The sequence below is a fragment of the Rattus norvegicus genome, chromosome 15 (assembly GCF_036323735.1).
Source record: "Rattus norvegicus strain BN/NHsdMcwi chromosome 15, GRCr8, whole genome shotgun sequence".
Taxonomy (NCBI): domain Eukaryota; kingdom Metazoa; phylum Chordata; class Mammalia; order Rodentia; family Muridae; genus Rattus; species Rattus norvegicus.
Window position 1 is genome coordinate 14,062,469 of NC_086033.1, and position 23,413 is coordinate 14,085,881.

The following is a 23,413-nucleotide window of genomic DNA, read 5'->3' on the forward strand; positions in this document are numbered from 1 at the left end:
AGTCAGCATAGCAGCTTGTGCTACAGTGGGTAAACTCCTCTAGTCCCATAAGCCACTTCTTATCAAATTAGTTCCTTTGTGGGGTTGGATAAGAGAGTTCAAATAATACACCCTCTTTCATTTGTCCTTCCTCCCTCCCTTGCTCCTCTTTCCTTTCTCTCTCCCTTTCTCCTGTCCTCCCTTTAAAAAAGTAAAATATTAAGGTAGATACTGAGAAAGGTTGAAATTCCTAGACGAGTCACTTTAAGCTAAGCTTCTTACAGTATTACATCGAGGCTTGCCGGGAATGTGGACCACTGCTGACATTACTCATCCTTAGTGCATTTTGTCATTCATGTGAGACAAGTCATCCTTTTAAACCAACTTCACATTCAGCTGAGAAAACCTAAATTCCTTCTGACATGAAATCTGAAAAGACCCAGCATTCTGTGCCGCACAATCCTGGACTTGAAAGCCATACTGTAGGGAACATGATAAAATGTAACCAGACGAGGCATTTCAGTCCCACAGTCATGTATCATACAGGTGATTACTGCCTTCTGGGAACTGGCATGTATCTGTCCAAACAGAAAGGCACTGTCTGTAGCACACATGGTAGCTGGTTCACTCCTTTGGGTCAGTTTTCTTGCTACTGGATCACTCGGCATTGTTAGCAATTAACTTCCTTCTGAAGATATTCAAAATCTCATTTATACTTTAAAAAGGCAATTTTATCATTTTTTCCAGTAGATTAAAATAACCATTGATATACATGTTCTGGTCTGTCTGAAACTGCTTACACCCTGTTATCATTGACTTATAGCACATCCACCTAGGTATTCTGAAGCCTGCTTCCTTGCCTGTTATTGGCAGAAGGATAAACTCCAAATGATGTTTCCCATTATTCTGGCATTAGAGATTTTTAACAGGAACTTCATAAGCCCAATTAAATATTGAATGGGCAGAAGAACCCAGAAGTCATCTATTTCCAAAGTAGCAGACAAAGTAGCTATGCTGGTGGATACTCATAGCCTTACACAATCTGTTGTAGAATTCTGTCCATTTAAGGATCTTATATAATGGCTTAAGGGCCCTTGACTTGGGTTTAACTTCTATCCCCTGCCTGCTGGTGATGAGGTATGGAAGAGCTGATGACTTTCCCAATCTTCCATTACTTATCTCCACGAACAATAATATAAACTAGGACTGTTGTGAACATGAAGCCAGCTCAAAACATTCTGGAAGTCACGGAGTATGAGTTGATGTCATAGTGAGGACTCGTGTTTCTTATCAGTAGTGTCATCCTTCTCATGTCTCTCTACGCTGATCTTATTTACAATATATGATGCCATATCCTAGAAGACAGTGAAGCAAGATGGGAATATGCTTGTTTTCAGATGGGCATCTGATTTATTAAAGCTGATGGAATGAGTCCTTGGTAGCATAATACAATGACTTCTTTGTAACATACTGCAAGCCTGACAAGGGCCATCCCAGATCATATAATTAAAAAGTGCAAGTGTATGTTGTACAAAATCCAAAATATGTGTGATGTTCAATTTTTATTGTCAGTTGACATAGTCTAAGTAGGAATTCTCTATAAAGGGTTGTGTAAAAAGATTGGCCTTTTGGCATGTCTGTAGGAAGTTATTTTGGTTTTGATTACTTTAAAGGATGTGGGATGACTGTTCTCTGGGTTTGGTCTTCAACTATATGAGTAGAAATGGTGACCCAAGCACTAGCATGCCTGCACTAATCTGTTGCTCTCTGCTCTGTGGATGTCATGTGATTTAACTGTTCTGAGTTCCAGCTGTCTTGACTTCTCCAGTGAGAAGGCACTGTGAACCAAGCAAACCCTTTCTCCCTTAGGCTTACTGTGTGTCACAGCACTGGGAAACAGAACTAAGACAAAAGACAGAACAGTAAGAACATCAAAGAATCAGTGGTAAGGGGAGGGGCCTGCTGCAGCTATGGCCAGTGGCTATCATTCTGCATAAACAGGACCTTGGAAGAGCTAGGACAATGGTAAGACCCTCAGCAAGTGCCTCTCTAGTAACAGCACTTTGAGTGGGCATCACCCAAGCCACCCCAAGGCTGAATCTCCTTACACTGGCTCCTTGTGAGCAGCTCCTGTGGTGAGATAAGAACCAATAGGGTTTGCTGTTCACAATTCTACCAACTGCAAGGTATCTGCCTATGGAATCCCTAGGACACAGGTTCTTTCTAAAAAGAAACTTTGATTATTGGGGTTTCTTTTAATATCTCAGAAGGTTCATATTGGGGTCTTTCTCTTTTCATTAGTAGAATTATCTCTTCCTTGTCCCTCCCCTAGGATGTCATAATAATAATAAAAAACTTGCCTGGTGTATTACATAACCTCAGATCTCATTAGATCTTTGTTGATGAGAAAGACTATTTGCACAGGGCTAGAACAGCATGACTCGACAAAATGGTTTCAGGGAATAAAACGATTTTTCAAAAAAAATATAGCAAATGGACTTTTTCCATTTATGAGTTTTTGAGTAAACTGGCAGTGCAGAAATCTTCCTTGGGAATGAGGGTGTCGACTTGGCCTTTAGAATCCTGAGAGTGTCTTCCTCATTCAAAACAATCAATCAATCAATCAACCAATCAATCAAGTAAGCAAGCAAACCAACAGATACCCAAATTTGCTGCCTCTCTCTTCTGTGTATATTGCAGGAGAAATGAAGTGACTCAAGCTCCATTTTGAGATGAAAGGAAAAGAGATGTGCCAAAGACAGGAACTCTCTGCTGTATCGCTTCTCCCACTCACAGTGACAGAGTAAACTGATGTGGGTGTGAGCTTGCACTCTTCCTTCTAGCTGACCACAGAGCCCTAAACACACATCCTTGAAGGTGCCCTTCACAGTTTTGTCAGCTCTCCATAATCTATAGATCAGATTAAAGATTTATAAAATTTACTGAAAGAATTTCTATACAAATGTCCATACCTGTTGAAAACTACTTGAAAGAACAGGAATTCTGGCATAGTCTCACTATGGGCCTTTGGAAGTGCAGAATGGACTCTTATTGGATTTTTTGTGAGTCATCAAAAACTAAAGAAGTTTCTTAATAGTTGGCAAGTTTATTATTTATTCACTTCAAACTTAGATTTTTATTTTAATTTTCAAAGGATTATAGCCTACTATAATGTTTTTCAAAGCACTTTTTCAAAGCACTTTATTGATTACCATATTGTATTTCTTTGCAAGAAAAATGTATACACAAATTTTAAATTACTTTTTAATTGTCCTTAGCCCCTAATGCTTTAATATTATAAACATCATTGGACTTGGTTGACCATAAAATTATTATTAATGCACACTTGTCTAAAACAACATAATGTTCTATACAGCTGTAAGTAGTTATTAATCTAAAAGGCTAAATCGTTTTGCAGAGTTATGTCAAGATGGATAGCTTGTTATTTTTCTTCACTTAGCTTCTAAATTCCTTGGGGTGTATTGTACACTGTTGAGAAAAATACTTGCACAAAAAGAATGTGAAAAGAGACGGAGTTTGCTGTAGCAATATTGCTAATTTCCTGTTTCTGACATACCAGACCTCAAATCACATAGCAATCTATGCTCCAAAACATTTTTAATGATCTATCTGCTGACAATCAGGTTGTGAATATTGATTTTATTGAGAGCAAGAAATTGTATGTCACCTCATAGCCAAAGAAGACTCTACTTAGGCATTAGACACTCACAATGCTGACAATGTTAGCCGTTCTCTACTGCCTCCAGTGAACTGTAGCCTGCAAAGACGATTTGCAATAAGCTTTCCAGTGGCAGGAAAGGCTGCTTTCTTCTGTGAAGTGGGAGTACATAATTGCTATTATTTGGTCTTTCAATGTCTCCCAAAGGCCTGTGCATTAAATAATTAGTTCACATAGTAGCTGTTTGAGGAGATAGTGGATAGGACATATGGCCCTATGAGTGGTCCTTAGAACACTGGGGGAATGTGTCTTTTGAGGGGATTGTGGGATCCTGAGCCCCTCACTATTTTGTTTTCTGGCCATAAGATTTGCTCTACCACGAGCTCCTCGCTATTGCTAGCTGGCACTCCTACCTGAAGCCTAAGAATAATAAATCTATCAAATCATAAACTACAATTCTAAAACCATAAACCTCCCAAATCCTTTTCCCTATGTAAGTTAATCATCTCAGATGTTTTGTTATAAAACAAAAGGTAACTAACATAGTTATTAAGAGAAAAAGCAAATAAGACATTTTTAGATGAGAGTCATTTCAGAAAAAAAAAAGACTTTTAAGTAAACGTACCTGTAAATTGAGAAACTATTTATTTTCCTCTCTAGGTATATGTATGGTCATATGAAGACATGAAACATGTAAGGCTATATTGTGTTCACCAATCTAACTCACTGAACCATTGTCAAAGAGAAAGGAATGAGGTAAGGGAGTGATGGGAAGAGCTGGGGGTGTTGGAGAGTACAAGGGGGAAGGAGAGAGAGAGAGAGACAGACAGAGAGAGAGACAGAGACAGAGAGACAGAGACAGAGAGAGACAGACAGAGAGAGACAGAGAGATAGAGACAGAGAGATAGAGACAGAGAGATAGAGAGAGACAGAGACAGAGACAGAGAGAGAGACAAAGAGAGACAGAGAGACAGAGAAAGACAGAGAGAGATAGAGAGAGACAGAGAGAGATAGAGAGAGAGAGAGACAGAGACAGAGACAGAGACAGAGAGACAGAGACAGAGACAGAGAGACAGAGAGAGACAGAGAGAGACAGAGACAGAGAGAGACAGAGAGAGACAGAGACAGAGAGAGACAGAGACAGAGAGAGATCTTCGATTTAACTAGTTTGATGCTCAGGCTACTTATAAAAAGGAAATAATGCATTTCAAGAAAGCACAAATCATACCATCTAAATGGCTACTAAAAGTAATGGCCACCTAACTCTGTAATGCTGGAACTACAAGGCCACAGCAGCTCTCACTGTACTTTTCTGGGTTTCATGGGATTCCTAATGATCATCTGCTCTGTTATCAATACACTTTCTACAGATCTTGTGCCCCTTCCTCATACCAGGGCCCAGGAGTCAGTAGGCATTGTGTTTTGTGTTGTAGATCCAAAAGATCTGGAGGACAACTGATTGCCTTTCACACACAAGCCTCAGAGGGGCAGATGTCTCCAAAGCCCGTCAGTCACCATCCAAAGAAGGTAAAAGGGACAGAAATTGTTTCAAAAAGACAGCAACTTACAATGAGTGGGCCCCGGTTGTTTTCGCGGTACTTGTTCTGGAAGAAAATATACACGACAGTGGCAGCCAGGGAGTAGAGAAAGGCGAACACAGCCACGGTGACAAAGAATTCTGCTGAGGATGAGGAGTCTCCAACCAGCGCCAGCTTCTGCCGTTCCTTTCCCTCACACGTGGGCACTTCAAAGGTCACCTGGTGCAGCCTGAAACCATCAGAGGCAAGAAGACACTTTACATGTTGTAGAAGTTGAAATGTCCACCGTCACATCTGCTAACACTAACCACCGTGAAACATTCAGTGGAGAATTTGTTAGTCAATTTATAGAATCTAGCTTGACCTATGGAAATCAATACCACAGAGGTGGTAATTCATCTTGCAGAGGTGAGAAGGGGAGAGAAAGAAGCACAACATTCTGCTGAGACTTTAGAAAGAGGCCCAGCAAGCGTTGGGTCCCATCTGTGTCTCCAGCTTCTTCCCTCAGTGTAGTAAGCCCTGTCCTTCTGCTCCACAAATAGCCTGCTTAAACTGCCGCAGTTATACCAGGCAGGGTATAATCTTTCTGCAAATCTTCCACAGACACTTCTACCCATGCTTGCCCCACAGTATCCAAATATCACATCCTCCCTGAGGAACATCTTGCTAACTACTTTTATGGTTTCTTTCCTTTCGACATTGTACCATACTTGTTCTTTTAAATAAAATATTTGAAATTATAATATAATTACATTTCTTCCAACCCTTTGAATTTCAACAAGCTGCTTTATAACATTTTGTGGTGTTTGTTCCTAGGTGAAGCTATTTAGATAACACACTTATTCACTGTTGATATTTTACTGTCTGTATGGCTTCCTAAGTTGTGGCGACCAATCTCTGCGGTAGTGTGAGTTTTGGTATTCATTTTTCTGTGTACCCCAAAGCTGGCTTTTATTAGGCACTGTACGTGAATGAGTGAATGATCAGTCTTCGTTCTGCCGGGTCCTAACTTGATGAACCTTTGAGAGTTTTAGATTGTGAGCTCCCCAAGGGGAACATCCAGCACAGCATAGTCCTATGATGGAGACCAATGAAATGCTTGAGCAACACTGTCTGCTCAACTACAGATACTCAGGAAGTCATATTTCACACCTATCATAAGGGTGTGAGTCGGAATAAAGTGGTAACGGAACTAAGGTTCTTCAGATATGTAAGTTACAGTTACAGTGGCAAAGGTATTCGGGCAGTCATGAGCTGAAGTGTGCAAAGTCCTCTCACAATAAACCCCACAAAGGAGACTTATTGGAAGGAAAAACCCAAGAGTGTGGTTGCCTCTCTTGGGCAAGAAGCAGTGAAATACTGAGCAGAACAGAGGGTATACAGAGGGTTTCTTAAGGGACTGGGGTCGAGCATTCTAAGGTGGCCTGAGATACAAGGGATTATATGGCCTGATATTGTGGCAAGTTCAGGGATTGGTGAGAATTTTTTTTTCTTGTTGAACATGGCCTGGCCAATTTCCCATCTTGGGGACGGTGTGTGGCTGGGAAGGCTATGACAGCCATTACAAAGAGCCAATGCCAGGTGGGGCCTGGTCACTTGTGTGGCTTGAGTGGCTACAGAGTTTACAAAGGGAATGTCTGTCCACTCAGGTGGAATTGACAGTGTATCAGCAACAATGCAAACACTTGTAAATTGACATTAATGAAGTTTGTTAATGTCACTGGAGTTTCACTTGGGAAACTACCTGTAGGAGAAACAGTGTTCCTGGAGATATTCCCAACTCATATTTAGGGAGGACTTTTTCTACTAAACTAAATATAAATAGCCCCTTTCAAAGTGTCCACTCTGTATGCGTTCTACCAGTTTATACAGTAACACTGATCGTGAACTAATACTAATAGCAACAGAGCCAGCTTGACAAAACATTTATGCTTTGAACACATTATTTAACTTAATGTCTACAACATACTCTATATGTGGGTTCTTTTTTTTCTCTTCCCTACTACTAGATATATGAAAATTTAGAAGGATCACATCATTTGTCTTGAAATACCCAGCTAGTTTGGGTGGACCAGGGTTTAAATTCGTGTCTGACTCCAGATTCTTTTAAAACATCTATATGAACTTGTTTATGATAGCCAATCAAGGCATCAAGCAGGATAAATGCTATCGGAATGAATTCCAATGGTCATTATCATTAGAATTTCTAGGAACCCCTCCCAGACCTGTTGAAAGCTCTAGAAACAAAGCTTCATTAGTAGCAGGAGGAGGGAAATCATTAAGCTGCCATTTTCATAAAGACATACTCTTATAAAAAATGGTTCATTTATTTTTATGTATATTAGTGTTCTGCTTGCATGTATGTCTGGGTGAGGGTGTCAGGTACTCTGGGACCAGAATTACTGCCATATAGGTGCTGGGAATTCAACCCGGGTCCTTTGGAAGAGCAGCTAGTGTTCTTAACTGGCGGAGACATCTCTGTAGGCGAAGACATATTCTTTTTATTTTAATTCTTGATATAGGAAGTAGTTTACATGGTCCACTTGATTTCGTGGAAGAACTGTTTTTCCTTAAAAGACAGGTTAAGCTGCAATATGACACAGGTATCAAGAACAGGAATTCTGGTGATCGAGTCAGATTTTCTTCAATAACCTGCCTGTGGGAACGTGGGGGAAGTGAACTAGACTGAAGCAATAATCATATTAATTCTGAAGCAGATGGCCTCATAGCATGGTTTACCTTTCTTCCCCATCTTTAATCTGTCATTCATTGAACCCATTTTTGATAAGCAACTCTGTCTCACACAATGAGTGGGTCCTGGGCATGGAATGGAAAGTAGATTGCAATGGTTTCTGCTCAGAATGAAGGTCATTGTTAGTGAGAAGGCGGGTTGATCAAGGGAATCCCAGCCTATACTGGGCATAGGGGAGTCAAGGGAAGTTTCCCTCTGGAATGTACCTTTAAGCAACAACTTTGGAAATGAGCGGAAATTGTCCAGATCAAAAACCAAGAAAGGAGAAAGGGAGCCTACTTCATGTCCATGCAGAAGGCTAATCACTGTAAAGGTTGTAAGGACAGCGAATGATGACAAGATGTAGGGAGGGGGCAGTTTCATTCAGCACTGGTGTGAATGTAGCCTGCAACAGCCACTTTTGAAAGCTCTGGCAGTATTTCAGCTGGGAAACTGAGTCACCAGAGGTTCCAGCAACCTACTCCTAGGTATGTGTGCAAGAGGAATGATAACATATGTTCACCAAGAAACTAGCATAAGAATATTCATGCAGCACTTTTCCTGACGGGAAAAAATGGAAACGACCCAAATGTCCATAAACTGATGAACAGATAATGTATGCTGTGCAATGGATGATTACTTGTCAATAAATGTATTAAAGTACTTATGCCTGATATGCCATAGAGAAACCTTGAAAGTACTTTGCTGATTGAAGTCATGTGTAAAGAGTCAAATACTGCAGGCTTTCATTTCTACAGAACATTCAGAATAAACAAATCCATGCAGCCAAACCCAAGTTCGTGTTCTGGCACAGTGATTAAGGGTCTCAAGACACTGGGGGGTGAGGGGGAGGTGATGAAGCAGTTCTGGAATCAGATAGACACACCCCATGCAGCCACAAAGAGACTAACATATTAACACACTGCACACTTTAAATTGTGAATGGGAGTGGTGGCTCAGCAGCCAACAGTACCTGCTGCTCTCGCAGAGGATTAAGGTTTGGTTCACAGCACCCATGCAGCAGCTCAGACCCTCAGTAATTCCAATTCTAGGGTACACACTGACCTCTTTTGTCCTCTGAGGGTACCAGGCATCCATGTTTTACACAGACATTTATGTAGGTGAAACACACAGATGCAAAAAACAAAATACAGACAATAATAAAAATGGTGAATAGCTTGGTAAGTGAATTAAAATTTTACAATGTTACAAAATAGAAATGAACATGTGTCAAATCCTTGCACTGGTAAGAGCTCAATGCACTGAGGGAATACAGTGTGGGTGGGAATTCAGTGTGAGTGGGAATTCAGTGTGGGTGGGAATTCAGTGTGAGTGGGAATGCAGTGTGAGTGGGAATGCAGTGTTGATGGGAATGCAGTGTGGGTGGGAATGCAGTGTGAGTGGGAATGCAGTGTGGGTGAGAATGCAGTGTGAGTGGGAATTCAGTGTGGGTGGGAATGCAGTGTCGGTGAGAATGCAGTGTGAGTGGGAATTCAGTGTGGGTGGGAATGCAGTGTGAGTGGGAATGCAGTGTGGGTGGGAATGCAGTGTGGGTGGGAATGCAGTGTGGGTGGGAATGCAGTGTGGGTGGGAATGCAGTGTGGGTGGGAATGCAGTGTGGGTGGGAATGCAGTGTGGGTGGGAATGCAGTGTGAGTGGGAATGCAGTGTGGGTGGGAATGCAGTGTGGGTGGGAATGCAGTGTGAGTGGGAATGCAGTGTGGGTGGGAATGCAGTGTGGGTGAGAATGCAGTGTGGGTGAGAATGCAGTGTGGGTGGGAATGCAGTGTGGGTGGGAATGCAGTGTGGGTGAGAATGCAGTGTGGGTGGGAATGCAGTGTGGGTGAGAATGCAGTATGGATGGAGAAAACTGTTAAATGGTGAACCAGGAGATGGGTGATGCATAAAGAGAAAAGAAGCATCCAGAAACCTCCACTGGGGGTGAGGAGGAGACTGTGAGAATCATGTCATAGATGTTGGCTTTAATTTGAAAATTAGCAATATTTTCTTAGGATAAACAGTATGTAAAACAAATCCAAACCACAACACAAGTAAAATCCATGTTCCCTGATGCCACTATGTGGATATATGCCACTATGTGGATATATGCCAGGATGTCCTCCAAGATCAGCACATCTCTGTCAGGCCAGTTTCTGCGACTCAGGTACAGCAACTGGAGCAGGTTAGCAGAGGCTAGAACTTTGGAGGAAGGAGATGGCAGAATCCACGTTGCTTTCTGCACCTTCTGTTGAGTAATGCTACCTCCACTGTAGTTCATCAGGTTCATTTAACAGAATTGATAACTGTGCCCATCTTTATAATAACATAAAACCAAAATTTAAACTCCACTGTAGCTTTCAGTGCCAATGGCAGGTAGTGGGGTGTTTGACTTCTCAGCCGTTCACTGATGTGAAATGAGGGCAATGAGAAATAGAAGTGGAATTCAGATGAGTACTTGATCTGAAGGAGTGAAGTTAATTTATGAAGGATGATGTCAGCTAAGAGTTGTTAGAGCATAATTCATCCATGCATTTGAACATTGCATGATGATTGTCTGGTTAGGTCCTTTTGTCAACTTGACTTGAGCTAGAGTCATCTAGAAGGAGGAATCTCAGTTGAGAATGTGCCTCCGTCAGCTTGGCTTCTCGGCAAGTCTGTATGGCATTCTCTTGATGAATGGTTGATGTGGAAAGGCTCAGCCCACTGGGAGTGGTGGAAACCTGGGATAGGCTAAGAGCCTTGGGAAGCAAGCTGGTAAGCAAGTGTCTGCCCATGGTTTTTGTTTCAGTTCCTGCCATCAGGTTTCTGACTGAGTTCCTTCCCTGACTTCCTGAGATGTAAAATAAAATAAACCTTTTCCTTCCCAAGTTGATTTTGATTTTGGCCATGCTGCTTAATAATCAGATTAATAGAAACCTAACTAAGACAACGGTGTATATCACTGCACACATGCACACCCAATCTTACATGCACATAACAGGCTCCTTTAAGCAACATGTGTGCCTGTGTGTGTGTGTGTGTGTGTGTGTGTGTGTGCATACGTACATACACACATGTATGTATGTATCTATGTATGCATTTATGTATGTATGTATAGCTACATCTTTGTGTGCAATGTTGCAAAAGAAGAGAGGTCACAACCTACATACACTTTGTAGCAGCATTAATTTTTATGAGCAAACATCATTAATTTAGAAGCTAAACAAGGGACAAAAACTGTTCCCCGGAGATGGAGCGTGCTCGCTGAGAATCTGGAAGCTGCCGGGTCTACCTCTGATCTCGTGAAGGAGTGAGGAGGCAATTGCTGAGGTTGCAAGAGGCACCAAATTCAATTTGTTGATTTCAAATGTACAGTTCCCTCATTCCCTTCTTGGTTGACCTGACCCAGTCAAGGGGTAATTGAATTCTGCCGGGGTTTACTGCATTTTGTCTGTCAATAAAAGACTTCCATTTTAGAGTAGTTTTTTTTCCTTAAAAAATATTATCAGTACACCCAGGGAACCATTTCAAACAGACCATGATTCTCCAGCTAAAGTAAAGGGGTCACCATCTGTGCAAAGTTTTGAGTTTTGTTTGGAAGGACTGGAAGAATATTAAATTAAACTATCTCTTCGGTGGTCTGGAGAAAGTCAAGCTGGTATTGCTTTATTAATAATGGTGTTCGTGGGATGGGGAGATGGCTTGGTGGAGAAGACTGTTGCCATGCAAACCTGAGGGCCAGAGTTCAGATCAACAGCATTCACACAAAATTCTGGGCTCTGGGTCCAACCAAAAGATCCTTCCTCAAAAAGGGTGAAGAGTAATTGAAGAAAACTCCTAACATCAATCTTGGGCTACCACTTGCATATGTACAAACTTAGACACACACCTGACACAGGCACCCAACTTGTGAACCCGCATGTGAACATACATTCAAAAATATATGCATGTAGCATGTATGCAGACATAAAAATAGCAGTATTTGTAATAACAACTAGTGATATTTTCCACATCCAGTGTGCTTCATTCTGGATTTGTGTCTTACTTAGGTCTCTTAGGGAAGCGTTGTTATGTTCCCTATTGTACAGATGGGGAAACCACGTCTTAAAGTACGTGATGAGCTAGGAGGAACTCGTCTCCTGGATGGCACAGATGATTCTCAAATGCAAGTAGATTGAAAGGAGCTCATTGACTAACTGATGCCAGTTTCTGACTCTGCAAGACAGCTTGAAACAAACATAAATTTCAAGCTGAATGCTTATGTTAAAAAAAGCAAGGCAGCTGGCCCACACTGGCTCATCCAATGGCAAACAACTCGTCTAATAGGCAAAGTTTACCTGGAGTAAGATTCCAAGACAGTGTTCATTCTGCTGCCACACTGAAGTGTGTGCATTACATAATATATACTGAGCCACTCTAGTTGGAACTGCGCACACTGACCAATATAACATCACAAAGAAAACATTCCTGTCCCCAAATCTTACTAGGGTTTATTCTGATCTGAAATTCTAAGAGCCTGGTTCTGGATAGAAAGTGACACACTGTAATGTCCAGCACGGGCCTAGCTCTGGGTATCAACGAGCCATCTGTGATAAGGCCTTTGAGTTCACTGAAGGGTGTTTCAGCATATTGGACACAAACAGTTCTAAGATCTTACCAATCCATGCATGAGTGTCTTAGTGGAAGACAGTGAAGCCCTCCAAAGGCTGTGATACAGCCCAGGGCAAAGTGAAAGGTGGGAGTTAATCTACTATAACCAAGTTTCCTAAAGCTAGGGTGACAGAGGCCCAGTGACAGAATCACAGTGCTCCCACGCTTCTTTGGCTTGACTCCTTTCACTTCTTATGACAGGGGCTCTGCTTCACTGCTTTTTGTTTGTTTGCTTGTGTTTTTTCTTCTATCTCTCTGGCTTACAAGGTTCTGGTTTCAGAAGACTTTTTTCTTTCCTCTTGACAGCCTTTTTTGTTTACGTGTGTGATGAGACATTTTCATTGCATTTGTATACACACATATACATCATTTTACTGAGCAAATATAATTCACTTCATAAGTTACTACCACCCCAGGGGGTCACATAGCTCTTTGATACATTACATCTCTCTTCTTTCTCCCAAGTATTTCTCCCCAACTCACAGACAATAGAGTTGGAGTTCAGTCACTTGGGAAGATTAGTCAGAAATCTTCTTTATCCTAACATAAAAAAAAAACCTAGACTCCCTGACCCCCATCTTTCAGTTGTTTTCCCTTTTTCCAGAGTGCATTTCTAAGTTTTAAACCACTGCGTTGCACAGGATGCCCAACTGCGTTCATTCAGGGAACACATGCACCAGTCATTGGAGGCACTAGGGCAGAGAATCAATGATTTCTAGGAAATAAAATGGAGATGGTCTAGAAGGGTGGGAAGAACAGACCTTTGCCTGCCACCTTAGGTTTTCTTTTTGTGTCTGAAGGATTGTATTTTCTTCTGCTATTTAGGAAGCTACTACCGCTAGATGCAGTAGACAAATATGGCAGGCACAGTGCCAGGGTGCTTTATATTTTATTTCATGTAAATCTGAAGCATTGATATGGACATTCAGGTTGTCCCCTAATCCCTTTACTGACAAATGGGGAGACTCACTGACATGATGGTCTCATGAGAGTTTGAGGACTGTGGCCATCTCAAGCTGGCTTAAAGACATAGATTGAAACGACACTATATTTCTCGCTGCTTACACCCCAAAAGCCCTTATTTTATGCTGTCATCAACATCTGGGGAATCTGCCTCTTTCTAAGAGTCTTTGGCTGGGGTTTGTTTGGGGTGGAAATGGCAGGAGAGTAAAGTCCAGTTTGAGCAGAGACCTGGGAATTTGCCCACTGTGAAGAGAACTGAAAATGTTCTAGCAACTGGGCTCAGGTAGCTTAAGACAGAAGCATCTCTCCTGCTCTCACAAGGGATGGAAGTCAGGTATCTGAGTGCAAGGCTTCTGCACTGGAAATTAACATGAAGACCAGTGTGTCTAGGGAACTCCTAGGAAGAAGAGTTAGTGCCAGGCTCTCTTCAGTGTCAAAGCAGGCGGAACACGAGGCAGCTCAGTACCAACACCCTTCTGCCAGGGCCGTGGTGTGAGATTCTCACTGAAGTCAAAAACTATATCAACATATCGTTGGGATGATGACCTCCAGCCAATGTGCTCGACCTTAACAACAAGTTCAGCCTCTTCATCTTTATGAAATGGCTTAGGCAGAGAGAATCAGATTAGCATATGGTTTGATCCCAACCTTGATTAAATCCAAAGCGGTCTGATCCCCAAGGTTTGTAACAATAGTGTCTATTCAGTAGAAACTAGTTCTTCAAGGAGAAAGAGAGTAAAAGACAAAATGCTCTTCAGTACAACAGGAATACTTGTTCTCGATTCACTTATGCAAGAACTGTGCTCCAGTTTATTGTCACTGTAGAAGGAACTTTCTGCTACTTTTTGTCCTCCCACGGGATACTGAACGAGATGTTGGAAAATGTAATCAAGGTTACTGCAAACAGTACTCTTTTCTGCATGATTAATTGTATTCATACCTGCGAAGCTGGGAAACTGCTGCCACAGTCCCTAGCTCCCAGAACAGAGTCAATCTTTTCATCCAAAGATATTGTGTTGGTTACAAAGAACTCTATCTTACTGTACAACACATACACACACTCGCACACACACACACACACACACACACACACACACACATTCACACACACGCACATTTCTGCATTTGCATTAAGTAGAGAGAAATTTTAAAATCAAAACAGAAGCCTGAAGTTGATTAAAAAGGAATGTTTCTGTAGAGGCAGGGGGATGACCAGAAGCCTGTAGGTGATTAAAATGGAATGGTTCTGCAGAGGCAGGGGCATGACCAGGAGTTGCCCTGAGACGAGTAAAGCTACAAAAACCTTATAGGACTCACAGTGAGGCACCTTGAAGATCACCAACTATGACTTATTCATTTTGATTTCTTCAAATAGAATCTGAGTAATAGAAAATTCAGATGGCCTCTCTATTGCCAGAGTAAATAGATAATAAGGTTATCCATTTATCTGAAGTAAAAATCCATCTTTTGTTGGTCCTGTCTGGTACTCTACCCAAGTAAGCTGTGAGGAAAAAATAGTTCTGGAGAGGCTTAAAAAGAATCTTGGATGTTCAGCTGAAAACGTGAATATGTTCTCATTTTATCTGGTTGGTAAATAAAGGTTTTGTGAGTAAACCATCCAAAGGGTTTGGTTAAAAGGCATTTGAAATATTCAAAAATACGATGTTGTAATGAGAGAGAATGCGCGGTCTGTCATCTGACATTTTATTTAAATCATGTAAAATGATTTGATTCATTAGTTCTGTGAAAAGTGCAGATGTGTTTAAAGAAAAAAAGTACAATGTTTCATTTCCAAAAAATTAAATATGAAGCATCATTAACCTACTTTGTGTGTGTATGTACGTACACATGTGTCCAGCAGTAGACCAGATGTGGATCTTGGGTATCATTCTCAGGAATACCATCCACCTTGTTTTGAAGCAGGGTCTCTCACTTGCCCAGAACTTTCCAGTTTGGCCAGGTTGGCTATTCTGTGAGCCCCAGGAATTGGCCTCTCTCTGCCCCACCCCTTCAGCAATCTGCCTGTCTCTGACTAGTACTGCAGTTAAAAGTAAATGAAACCACACCCAACCTTTCTACATGAGTTCTGGGGATTGACCTCAGGTCCTATCTTAGCCTATATGCTTTTATTACATAGTGATAGGACCAAAACATACCTTACTTTTAAAGAAAGATGTATCATATTTTCATAGTTTTAAGGATATGTATAAATATGATATATGAGTTACAATTCTGTAAGGGCGTCCTTTAGAGATCTACATAGTGAAGATTATATAACAGTTCCCCAAATGTTTCAGTGGTGGGTACATTGAATATTTTATACTATTTTCTCAGTTTTATGCTATATAATTATTGATATATCAAATTGTCAGTAAGTTTCTAGCTCCTCAAAATGCTGAAAACCTTTATCATTTGCTGACTGGTGAACAATGGAAATAAGAGTTGTATTTTAAAGAGTTCTTCACTGTGCCACAGTTAATCTCATCTATTCTAACCCCCAGGTTTGCATGGGGACAAGATTCAAGCACCGGCCTAGTCAATGACATGTTACTTCCAAAGCACCGGTGCACTTCCAGACCTAATACACAGGGTGTTTGTTTCCATTATCCGCCCATGGTAAAGCTATATTTTTGAAACATTTCCATCAACCTGAAAGACAATATATATAATCTCTACCAGCCATTAGCTTGTGACAAGTGTCATGTCTTTTGTTTACGCCTTTGCTCATTTGCTTTGGAGCTGAGACTCAAACCCAGAGCCCTATGTGCTCTAGGGTCAAGCCCTCTCTTCATTGTTGAAGCCTCTGAAGCTTCTCTTAGAAGAAAGAGAAGTACCAGCCTCACAGTGTCTTTCTGTCACGCTCAGGTGTGTTGACGGGAACACTGCTAATTCACCACTAGAATATGTTAATATGTTAAGTAATACAATTCTAAATTAAATGCTAAGTGTTGTTAATAGAGTTGATTTTAAAAATACAAGTGCTTTGGTAAAGTCTCAAAAAGCCTAGATATCCTCTCTAGCATTCACGTTTGTACCCAAAACCATTGACACAGCTCACAAGAAAATACTAAATTATTTTGCCTACTTTGCTATAGTCACACCCAGTAGCTTTTTTTCTTTTCCTAGAAAGCAATAACCTACTCTCAAAACATCTGGTGGCCTTGAACTCCTGTCCAAGTACAGCTTCCTCTTTGTTCAGGTCTCATCTCAAATGTATCCGTATCTGAGAGTTCTCTCTTTATCACCCAGGTTAAAGAACACATTTCAGTCATGGCCACATTCCTGTACATAATCTTGCTTTATGACATTCATTGCCCTGTGCCTGTCTGAGTCTACCCTACAGATTGTGAATATGTGTTTTGCCTTTCTCTCCCACTAGACTGAGAGCAGGACACAGGGACATGGACCCTGTTTTTCATCTTTATTACAGAGAGCCTAGTCATTTTAGTTTGTGGTGACTAATCATTAAACATTTATTAAGAGCGGAAGGGAGAAAAGAAGGGAGGAAGTTCATTAAATTCTTAAAAGGTCTATTTGCCTGGTAGTAAATCCTGCTCTTGTAGAAAGTAGTGCCTATATGTTCTACAAACAAACAAACAAACAAACAAACACAACAACAACAAAAACCCAGGACGTGAAGGTGAAGTGACTTGATCAAAGTCATACAGCAAGACATGAACACGTTTACCTTCGTGCTATGGGTTAATGGGATCTCCCGCCACTCCATTTCCTGTTAAAACAAATTCCTACTGATCCAGCGAGAAGACACAAGGTTGAGAAGTAGAAGGTGAAATTCCCCCCTCTGAGCTGTTGATGCTGCTGGAGAAGCTCCTCAGGAACCTGCCCTCCAGACCTTCTCAGTGAGGTGAGCTCATGTCTGGTGCTGTCTCACTACCTCCATACTGGGCATTGTGCTAAGAGTTATAGATGTCATCATAAGTAACATGGAGATGGTTTCTGCTATCCAAGTTTTTGTTCTAAGGCAAGGAGGTACCTGGATGATCTATTCCAAAAGACAGCAGTCAATGTTAGGATGGGGACTTTATAGGGCTTAAGCCAGCCTTGGGGTTCCCCAGGGGACCTTAATCTTAGTTGAAGTATAGATCAAAGCTTAGTGTCCAGTATAAGAGCCCGAGGAACTGTTATACTTGACAGTAAACCTTGCTCTATACTTCAACTAAGTATCAGGTCCTTAGGGACCCCAGGTTGGTTTAAGTCCTATAAATCTCCATCCTAACACTCACGGCTCTGAGCCTGGAAGTAAAGTGTGTGAAATCCGTGTTAGGAAGGGGAGCCTGGGTTTCTGTAGGAAATTTGTCATTGTTGATAATAACAGTAACGGAGATGGCCAGTGGGTATTGTGGTTTTTGTGCTAGCCACTGGCCTCCGTGCGGCTCTGTGCCCTGAATGGTGTACTCTCTGCATCCCTAAGACAGCCCTGAGAGGAAAATCACTGTTACCCTTAGTCTACAAATGAAGACACTTGAGGCTGAGCACACAGGAAGCCGAGCTAATGTAACTGATCTGTCTGGAGAAGATTTAACTGCGAGGCAAGGGCTCTTCCTTCTACATCTACCACATGTGCAGACAGTCTCTCAGGACAGGTGCTGTTGAATTTCTTCTCAGATGTTCATCTGAACCAGTTTCTTATACACCATGTGATGGGGAGTTGTACAGACTTTCAGAATACTGGATGCATGAGAAACTGATTCACTATGAATCCATTGGTTAATCAGAAAGACACAGTATACTTAAAACACTCAAGGGAGGTGCCATCATAGCCGTTATGCCAGTGTTTGAGGCAGAGGCCAAAAGAATATAGGTGCATGTGTGCATCTGTGAGCATCAACCCATGTATCTGTGTTAGGGTCCTGTCCCCGAAGCTTTTAATGGAAATATTCTATAAAAGAAAACAGTGTCAGCAAAAGTATTACTTAACTAGAAAGAAATAGTTTTGTTATTAATTTTGTTTTAGTTGGAACTGATCTGGAAGTTCTGGGAGATACTCCATATTGCCCCTGGAATATATCTTTTTCTTGAAATGGTTTTAAAGTGATGGATACATTTCTCTTGGGTACAGAAGGGAAGTTGGTGGTGAGAGTAGGACTTGCCATGCCATCCATGCTGCTCAGAGAAAGGGACACGATGGTTCCCTGCCCTTAATTGCTCTAGAGTTGGCATGCTGTGGCTGTCCTCTGTTCCCTGTGTCATGTCTCGGTCAGCCACGTTCTTCATATCCAAACCAATGTGTTGAACTCCTGCCTCTAATTTAATCATCTCAATTTGTAATCCTTAATAGAAGGCAGTTTAATATAATAGCTAGCAAGGATATGGTTGGAAAGACTTGGAGGTTTTCTCAGAGCATTGATGCATGTCTATGGCTGAGCATCAAAAGAGTGCTTTAAGCAAGGAAATCGGGGGAAAAAGGAAATAGTACCAATCATTGGAAAAAACTCCAAACCCCATAGCTATATGTCAATAAACAACCCCCTCTTCCTATAGGTTAAAGTTTATCTTCTGGGATTTTTTTCCTGTTAATTCACAGAATATTTAAACAGAACAAAATAAAGCCTAAATCACTTCCCTCCTTTGAGAGCCAAAAATCAAAGCCAAACAAATGTGAACATATAGCACAAATAAGTCTTTTACATATTTTAATGCTTAATCTCTTTATCTTCCTAGAAATGTGGAATACCAAGAATGGCTCAGAAACTCCAGAGGGAGGGGTTGTTTCTTTCCTGGGAACTATGGGAAAAACACTATTTTTCTAACATTACTAGGATGTATTTGCCTTGTCCACCCTCATTCTCTCTGAAGTGAACAGTGGCATGAAACAGAACAGATGTGACGTGTGATTCAGCCATTTTTCCCGATTGCCAATGTAATGTATGCCTGCATATTCTCACATCCGACAACATTCTCAGTTTTTATTCTCAATGTGATAAGTAGCCATGGATGTAGTGCTCATGAATAAAATGCACCACGAGGTGTGAGTGGGTGGGTGGGAAGGGAGCACCCTCATAGAAGCAGAGGGAGGGGGGAAGGGAGAGGGGGAACTGGGTAAGGGGATAGCATTTGAAATGTAAACACATAAGTTATCCAATAAGAAAATTAATTAAAAAATGTATCACACAATCCTCAATCATCTGTAGAATGTGTAGGGGCCTGAAGACTTGACATTTGAGAACTGCAACTTCCTTCAAGCTATTTCACTTCCCTGGTGTCCAGTTTTGGTAGTTTGGGTGATGTGTCCTAACAGCATTTACATGACATTCATTTCACCATGACAGATGTGTCTCTTCCCGCAAATCACTACATGTGAGTCACCACACTACTCAACTGTTCTATCATAATTCTTCAAGAGTAAACCAACTCTTCGTCCATGGAAGAAACTGAGTAAAAGGTTCTGAGAGACAGCAGGAGAAAGCACTAGCAGGCTAGCTGACTGATGGTTGCTCCCTGACCCAAAGTAGGAACCTTTATCTCAGGTTACAAATTTCCCCTGATCTCTCTAGCACCACATGTGGAGTGAGAGGTTAGAATTAGATGTTGCAGCATGAAGATTATGAAATGTAATCATGAAATACCCATAATTTATCTCATTGCTGAAGAGGAGTCACAGACAGAAGCCCAGCGATTTGGAATTTTCCAGAAGAGCTCAGGAGTACCCACCAAAAATAATGTCACATCAGTTTGTGCTTCCCTGCACATATTCCCTTCCTTAAGTTCTTTGTGGAACATCAGTTATAGATTTGAGCAATTATCATGTTTTAACCCATGGGCTTAGGCATCTAAAATATGCACACTGGTTCTTGCTACAGGACAATGAGGCAAAATAAAAAAATGAAGTAAACATGGAGAAAGAAGAAAATATTCTAATTCCTTTGTCATGTCCTCAAAATCTAGCAAAGTACCTGTCCCATGGCAAGTGTTCAACAGATTTCTTAACTGAACTGACTTTGGCCTAACTTCCTCACAAGTAAATCCTTACAAATAATATTTAATCTGAACAGGCATCAGCTACAGAGATACTCATGGTTTTATCACAGTTTCAGAAGAAGTACTCTTTTCTCTCTTTGCTTGCTCACGGCTTCTTGTGTCCACTTGGTACCATTTCTCCAGGGCTTCCGTCCTTGTCATAGCAAATGCTTCTTTGACAGGGCAATTGTTTTACAGGAGGCTGCTGGATATATTACGTGGCTCAAATACAAGGCCTTTTTGAAATTATCTTAAGCTTTACATTTCTATGTTTAGATTGTGTAAGAGCCTAAATCTTGAGAAAGAAATTTCACATGTAGCCAATCTGTGCCAACATTTATATCCTAGATCTTGAGCCAAGAACCATGAACCAAAGTGGCTCGGGAGAGAGAGTAGGAAGAGGAGAACTATAAAAGAATGATGCCATTGAACAAGGTCCAATACTCAGTAGATTTGGCACCTTTATTCAAGGGAAAAATTAACCCAGAGTTAAGATTTCAATCTAAAATCCATATAAGCATTCTTGAATTATAGCTATATGAGATTTCCAGCATGGGGCCCTTGGCCTACTCAGATCAGTAGGAAGATCATACAGGACAACAATGGCCAGAAGATTTGAAGTCTGCATCTTTGGTTGCTTGAGTTTTCTTTTTCCTTTCTTATATTGGATTTTTTTTAAATTTATATTTCAAATGTTATTCCCTTTCCCAGTTTCCCCTTCAAAATTCCCCCATTCTACCCCTCCCCCTACCTCCATGAGGTTGCTGCTCCCACCCACAAACACACTCCCAACCCACCACCCTACTATTCCCCAAGCTGGGGCATCAAGCCTTCACAAGGCCTTCCACTTCCATTGATTCCTGACAAGGTCATCCTCTGCTACTTTTGCAGCTGGAGCCATGGGTCCCTCCATGTGTATTCTTTGGTTGGCTGGTTAGTCCCTGGGAGCTCTGGGGGGGTCTGGTGTTTGATATTGTTGTTCTTCCTATGGGGTTGCAAGCCCCCTCAGTTACCTCAGTTCTTTCTCTAATTCATCTATTGGGGGCTCAATTCTGAGTCAAATAGTTGGCTGCGAGCATCTGCCTATGTCTTTGTCAGGCTCTGGCAGAGCCTCTCAGGAGACAGCTATATCAGGCTTTTGTCAGCATACACCTTGTCAGTGACAGGGTTTGGTGACTGCATGTGGGATGGATCCCCATGTGTGGCAGTCTCTGGATGACCTTTCCTTCAGCCTCTGCTCTATTATTTGCCTCCATATTTCCTCCTGTGAGTATTTTGTTCCCCCTTCTAAGAAGGACTGAAAGCATCCACACTTTTGTCTTTCTTCTTCTTCTTCTTGAGCTTTATGTGGTCTGTAAATTATATCTTGGGCATTCCGAGCTTTTGGCCAATATCCACTTATCAATGAGTACATATATCATGTGTGTTCTTTTGTGATTGGGTTACCTCACTCAGGATAATATTTTCTAGTTCCATCCATTTGCCTAAGAATTTTATGAAGTCATTGTTTTTAAATAGCTGAGTATGTACCATATTTTCTGTATCCATTCCTCTGTTGAAGGACTTGAGTTTTCTAAAACACCGTGTTAAGAGAGTACAGGGAGAGAGAACTGAAGTCAGTGGCAATGGTGGTCGTGGGGGCTGGGAGTAGAGGTGCATTTCTGGAATGAGATAGAAACCTCGGACAATGGAAAATCTCAGGAATCTATGAGGGTGGCCCTAGATAAGATTCCTAGCAATAAGGGATATAGAACCTGATAGGGCCACCTACTGTAACCAATGGACTTCCAATGGAGGGGCTGGGATGACAACCCCAGCTTTGACCTACAATTTGTCTTGGCCACAAGATATGTGGAGGTAAAGATGTTGGAGAAATTGAGGTGCTGGCAAACCAATGACTGGCCCAGCTTGAGAGCCTACTATTGACACTGTTGATAATATTCTGAATACTCATAGGTAGACAGGAGATTAGCATAACTGTCCTCTGAGAGGCTTCACTCAGCAGATGATGGAAACAGACTCAGAGACACCCAGCCAAACATTAGGAGGAGCTTGGGGAATCCTATGGAAGAGGGGGAAGAAGGATTAACAGAGCCAGAGAGGTCAAGGACACCCAGAGAAAAGCTACAGAATCAACTAATCTGGGAGCATAGGGGCTCGCAGAGACTGAACTGCCAACCAGAAAACATGAATGGGATGGGCCCAGGCCCTTTGCATATGTGTAACGGTTATGCAGCCCAGTCTTCGAGTGGGACTCCTACCAGCAGGAGCAGGCCCTGTATCTGACCCTGCTGCCTGACTTTGGATCCCTTTTCTCGAATTAGGATGTCTTGCCAAGTCATAATAGATGTGTCTTATCCACCTCCACTTGATATGACAAGGCTGGTTGAAATCCACAGGACATCTCCCCTCTTCTGAGGAGAGAGGAATGAAGGAGAATGATGCAGAGAAGGTGGGGTGAGAGGGAGGTATTGGGAGGAAAGGGGAGTGGAAGATGCAACCAGGATGTAAAGTATAAAAATATTGATTTAGAGGGAATAAAATAAATGCCCACCTTCCTTGTATATTTCCTCCATGTACAATTAATCATGTTGTTCATGAGGACTTGGAGAAAACATGCACTTTTTATTTGTGTCAAGACTGATTTCAAGAACCCCCCAAAAATAAGTGGCAGTACAATAACTGTCTGCCCTCAAATGTGCTTGCTTGTACATGGCTTGAACCTTTCTCCTGTGGACAAGATTAAAGCTTCACATCACCTCATTATCAGCTAAATAACTTCAAACATCAGAGGCCATAGGCAGTGCAGGAAGCCCTGAGTAAATGAAGGCTGGAGTAATTGTGTACTATTGACAAGGGCACAGCCATGTCAAGGACCACAGAACTTCAGATTCACATTCAGGAATATGGCAAAGCG

The 23,413-nt window shown here is 41.6% G+C and overlaps 1 protein-coding gene across 3 annotated transcripts in view; it reads right to left on the bottom strand.

Moving 5' to 3' along the window:
* Synpr (synaptoporin) overlaps positions 1-23,413 on the bottom strand; it is a 326,948-nt gene that overhangs the window by 58,608 nt on the left and 244,927 nt on the right. For all 3 annotated transcript variants that reach the window (XM_039093644.2, XM_063274618.1, NM_023974.1), the window contains 1 exon segment: positions 5,227-5,425. In XM_039093644.2, the coding sequence (XP_038949572.1) occupies positions 5,227-5,425 (199 nt within the window).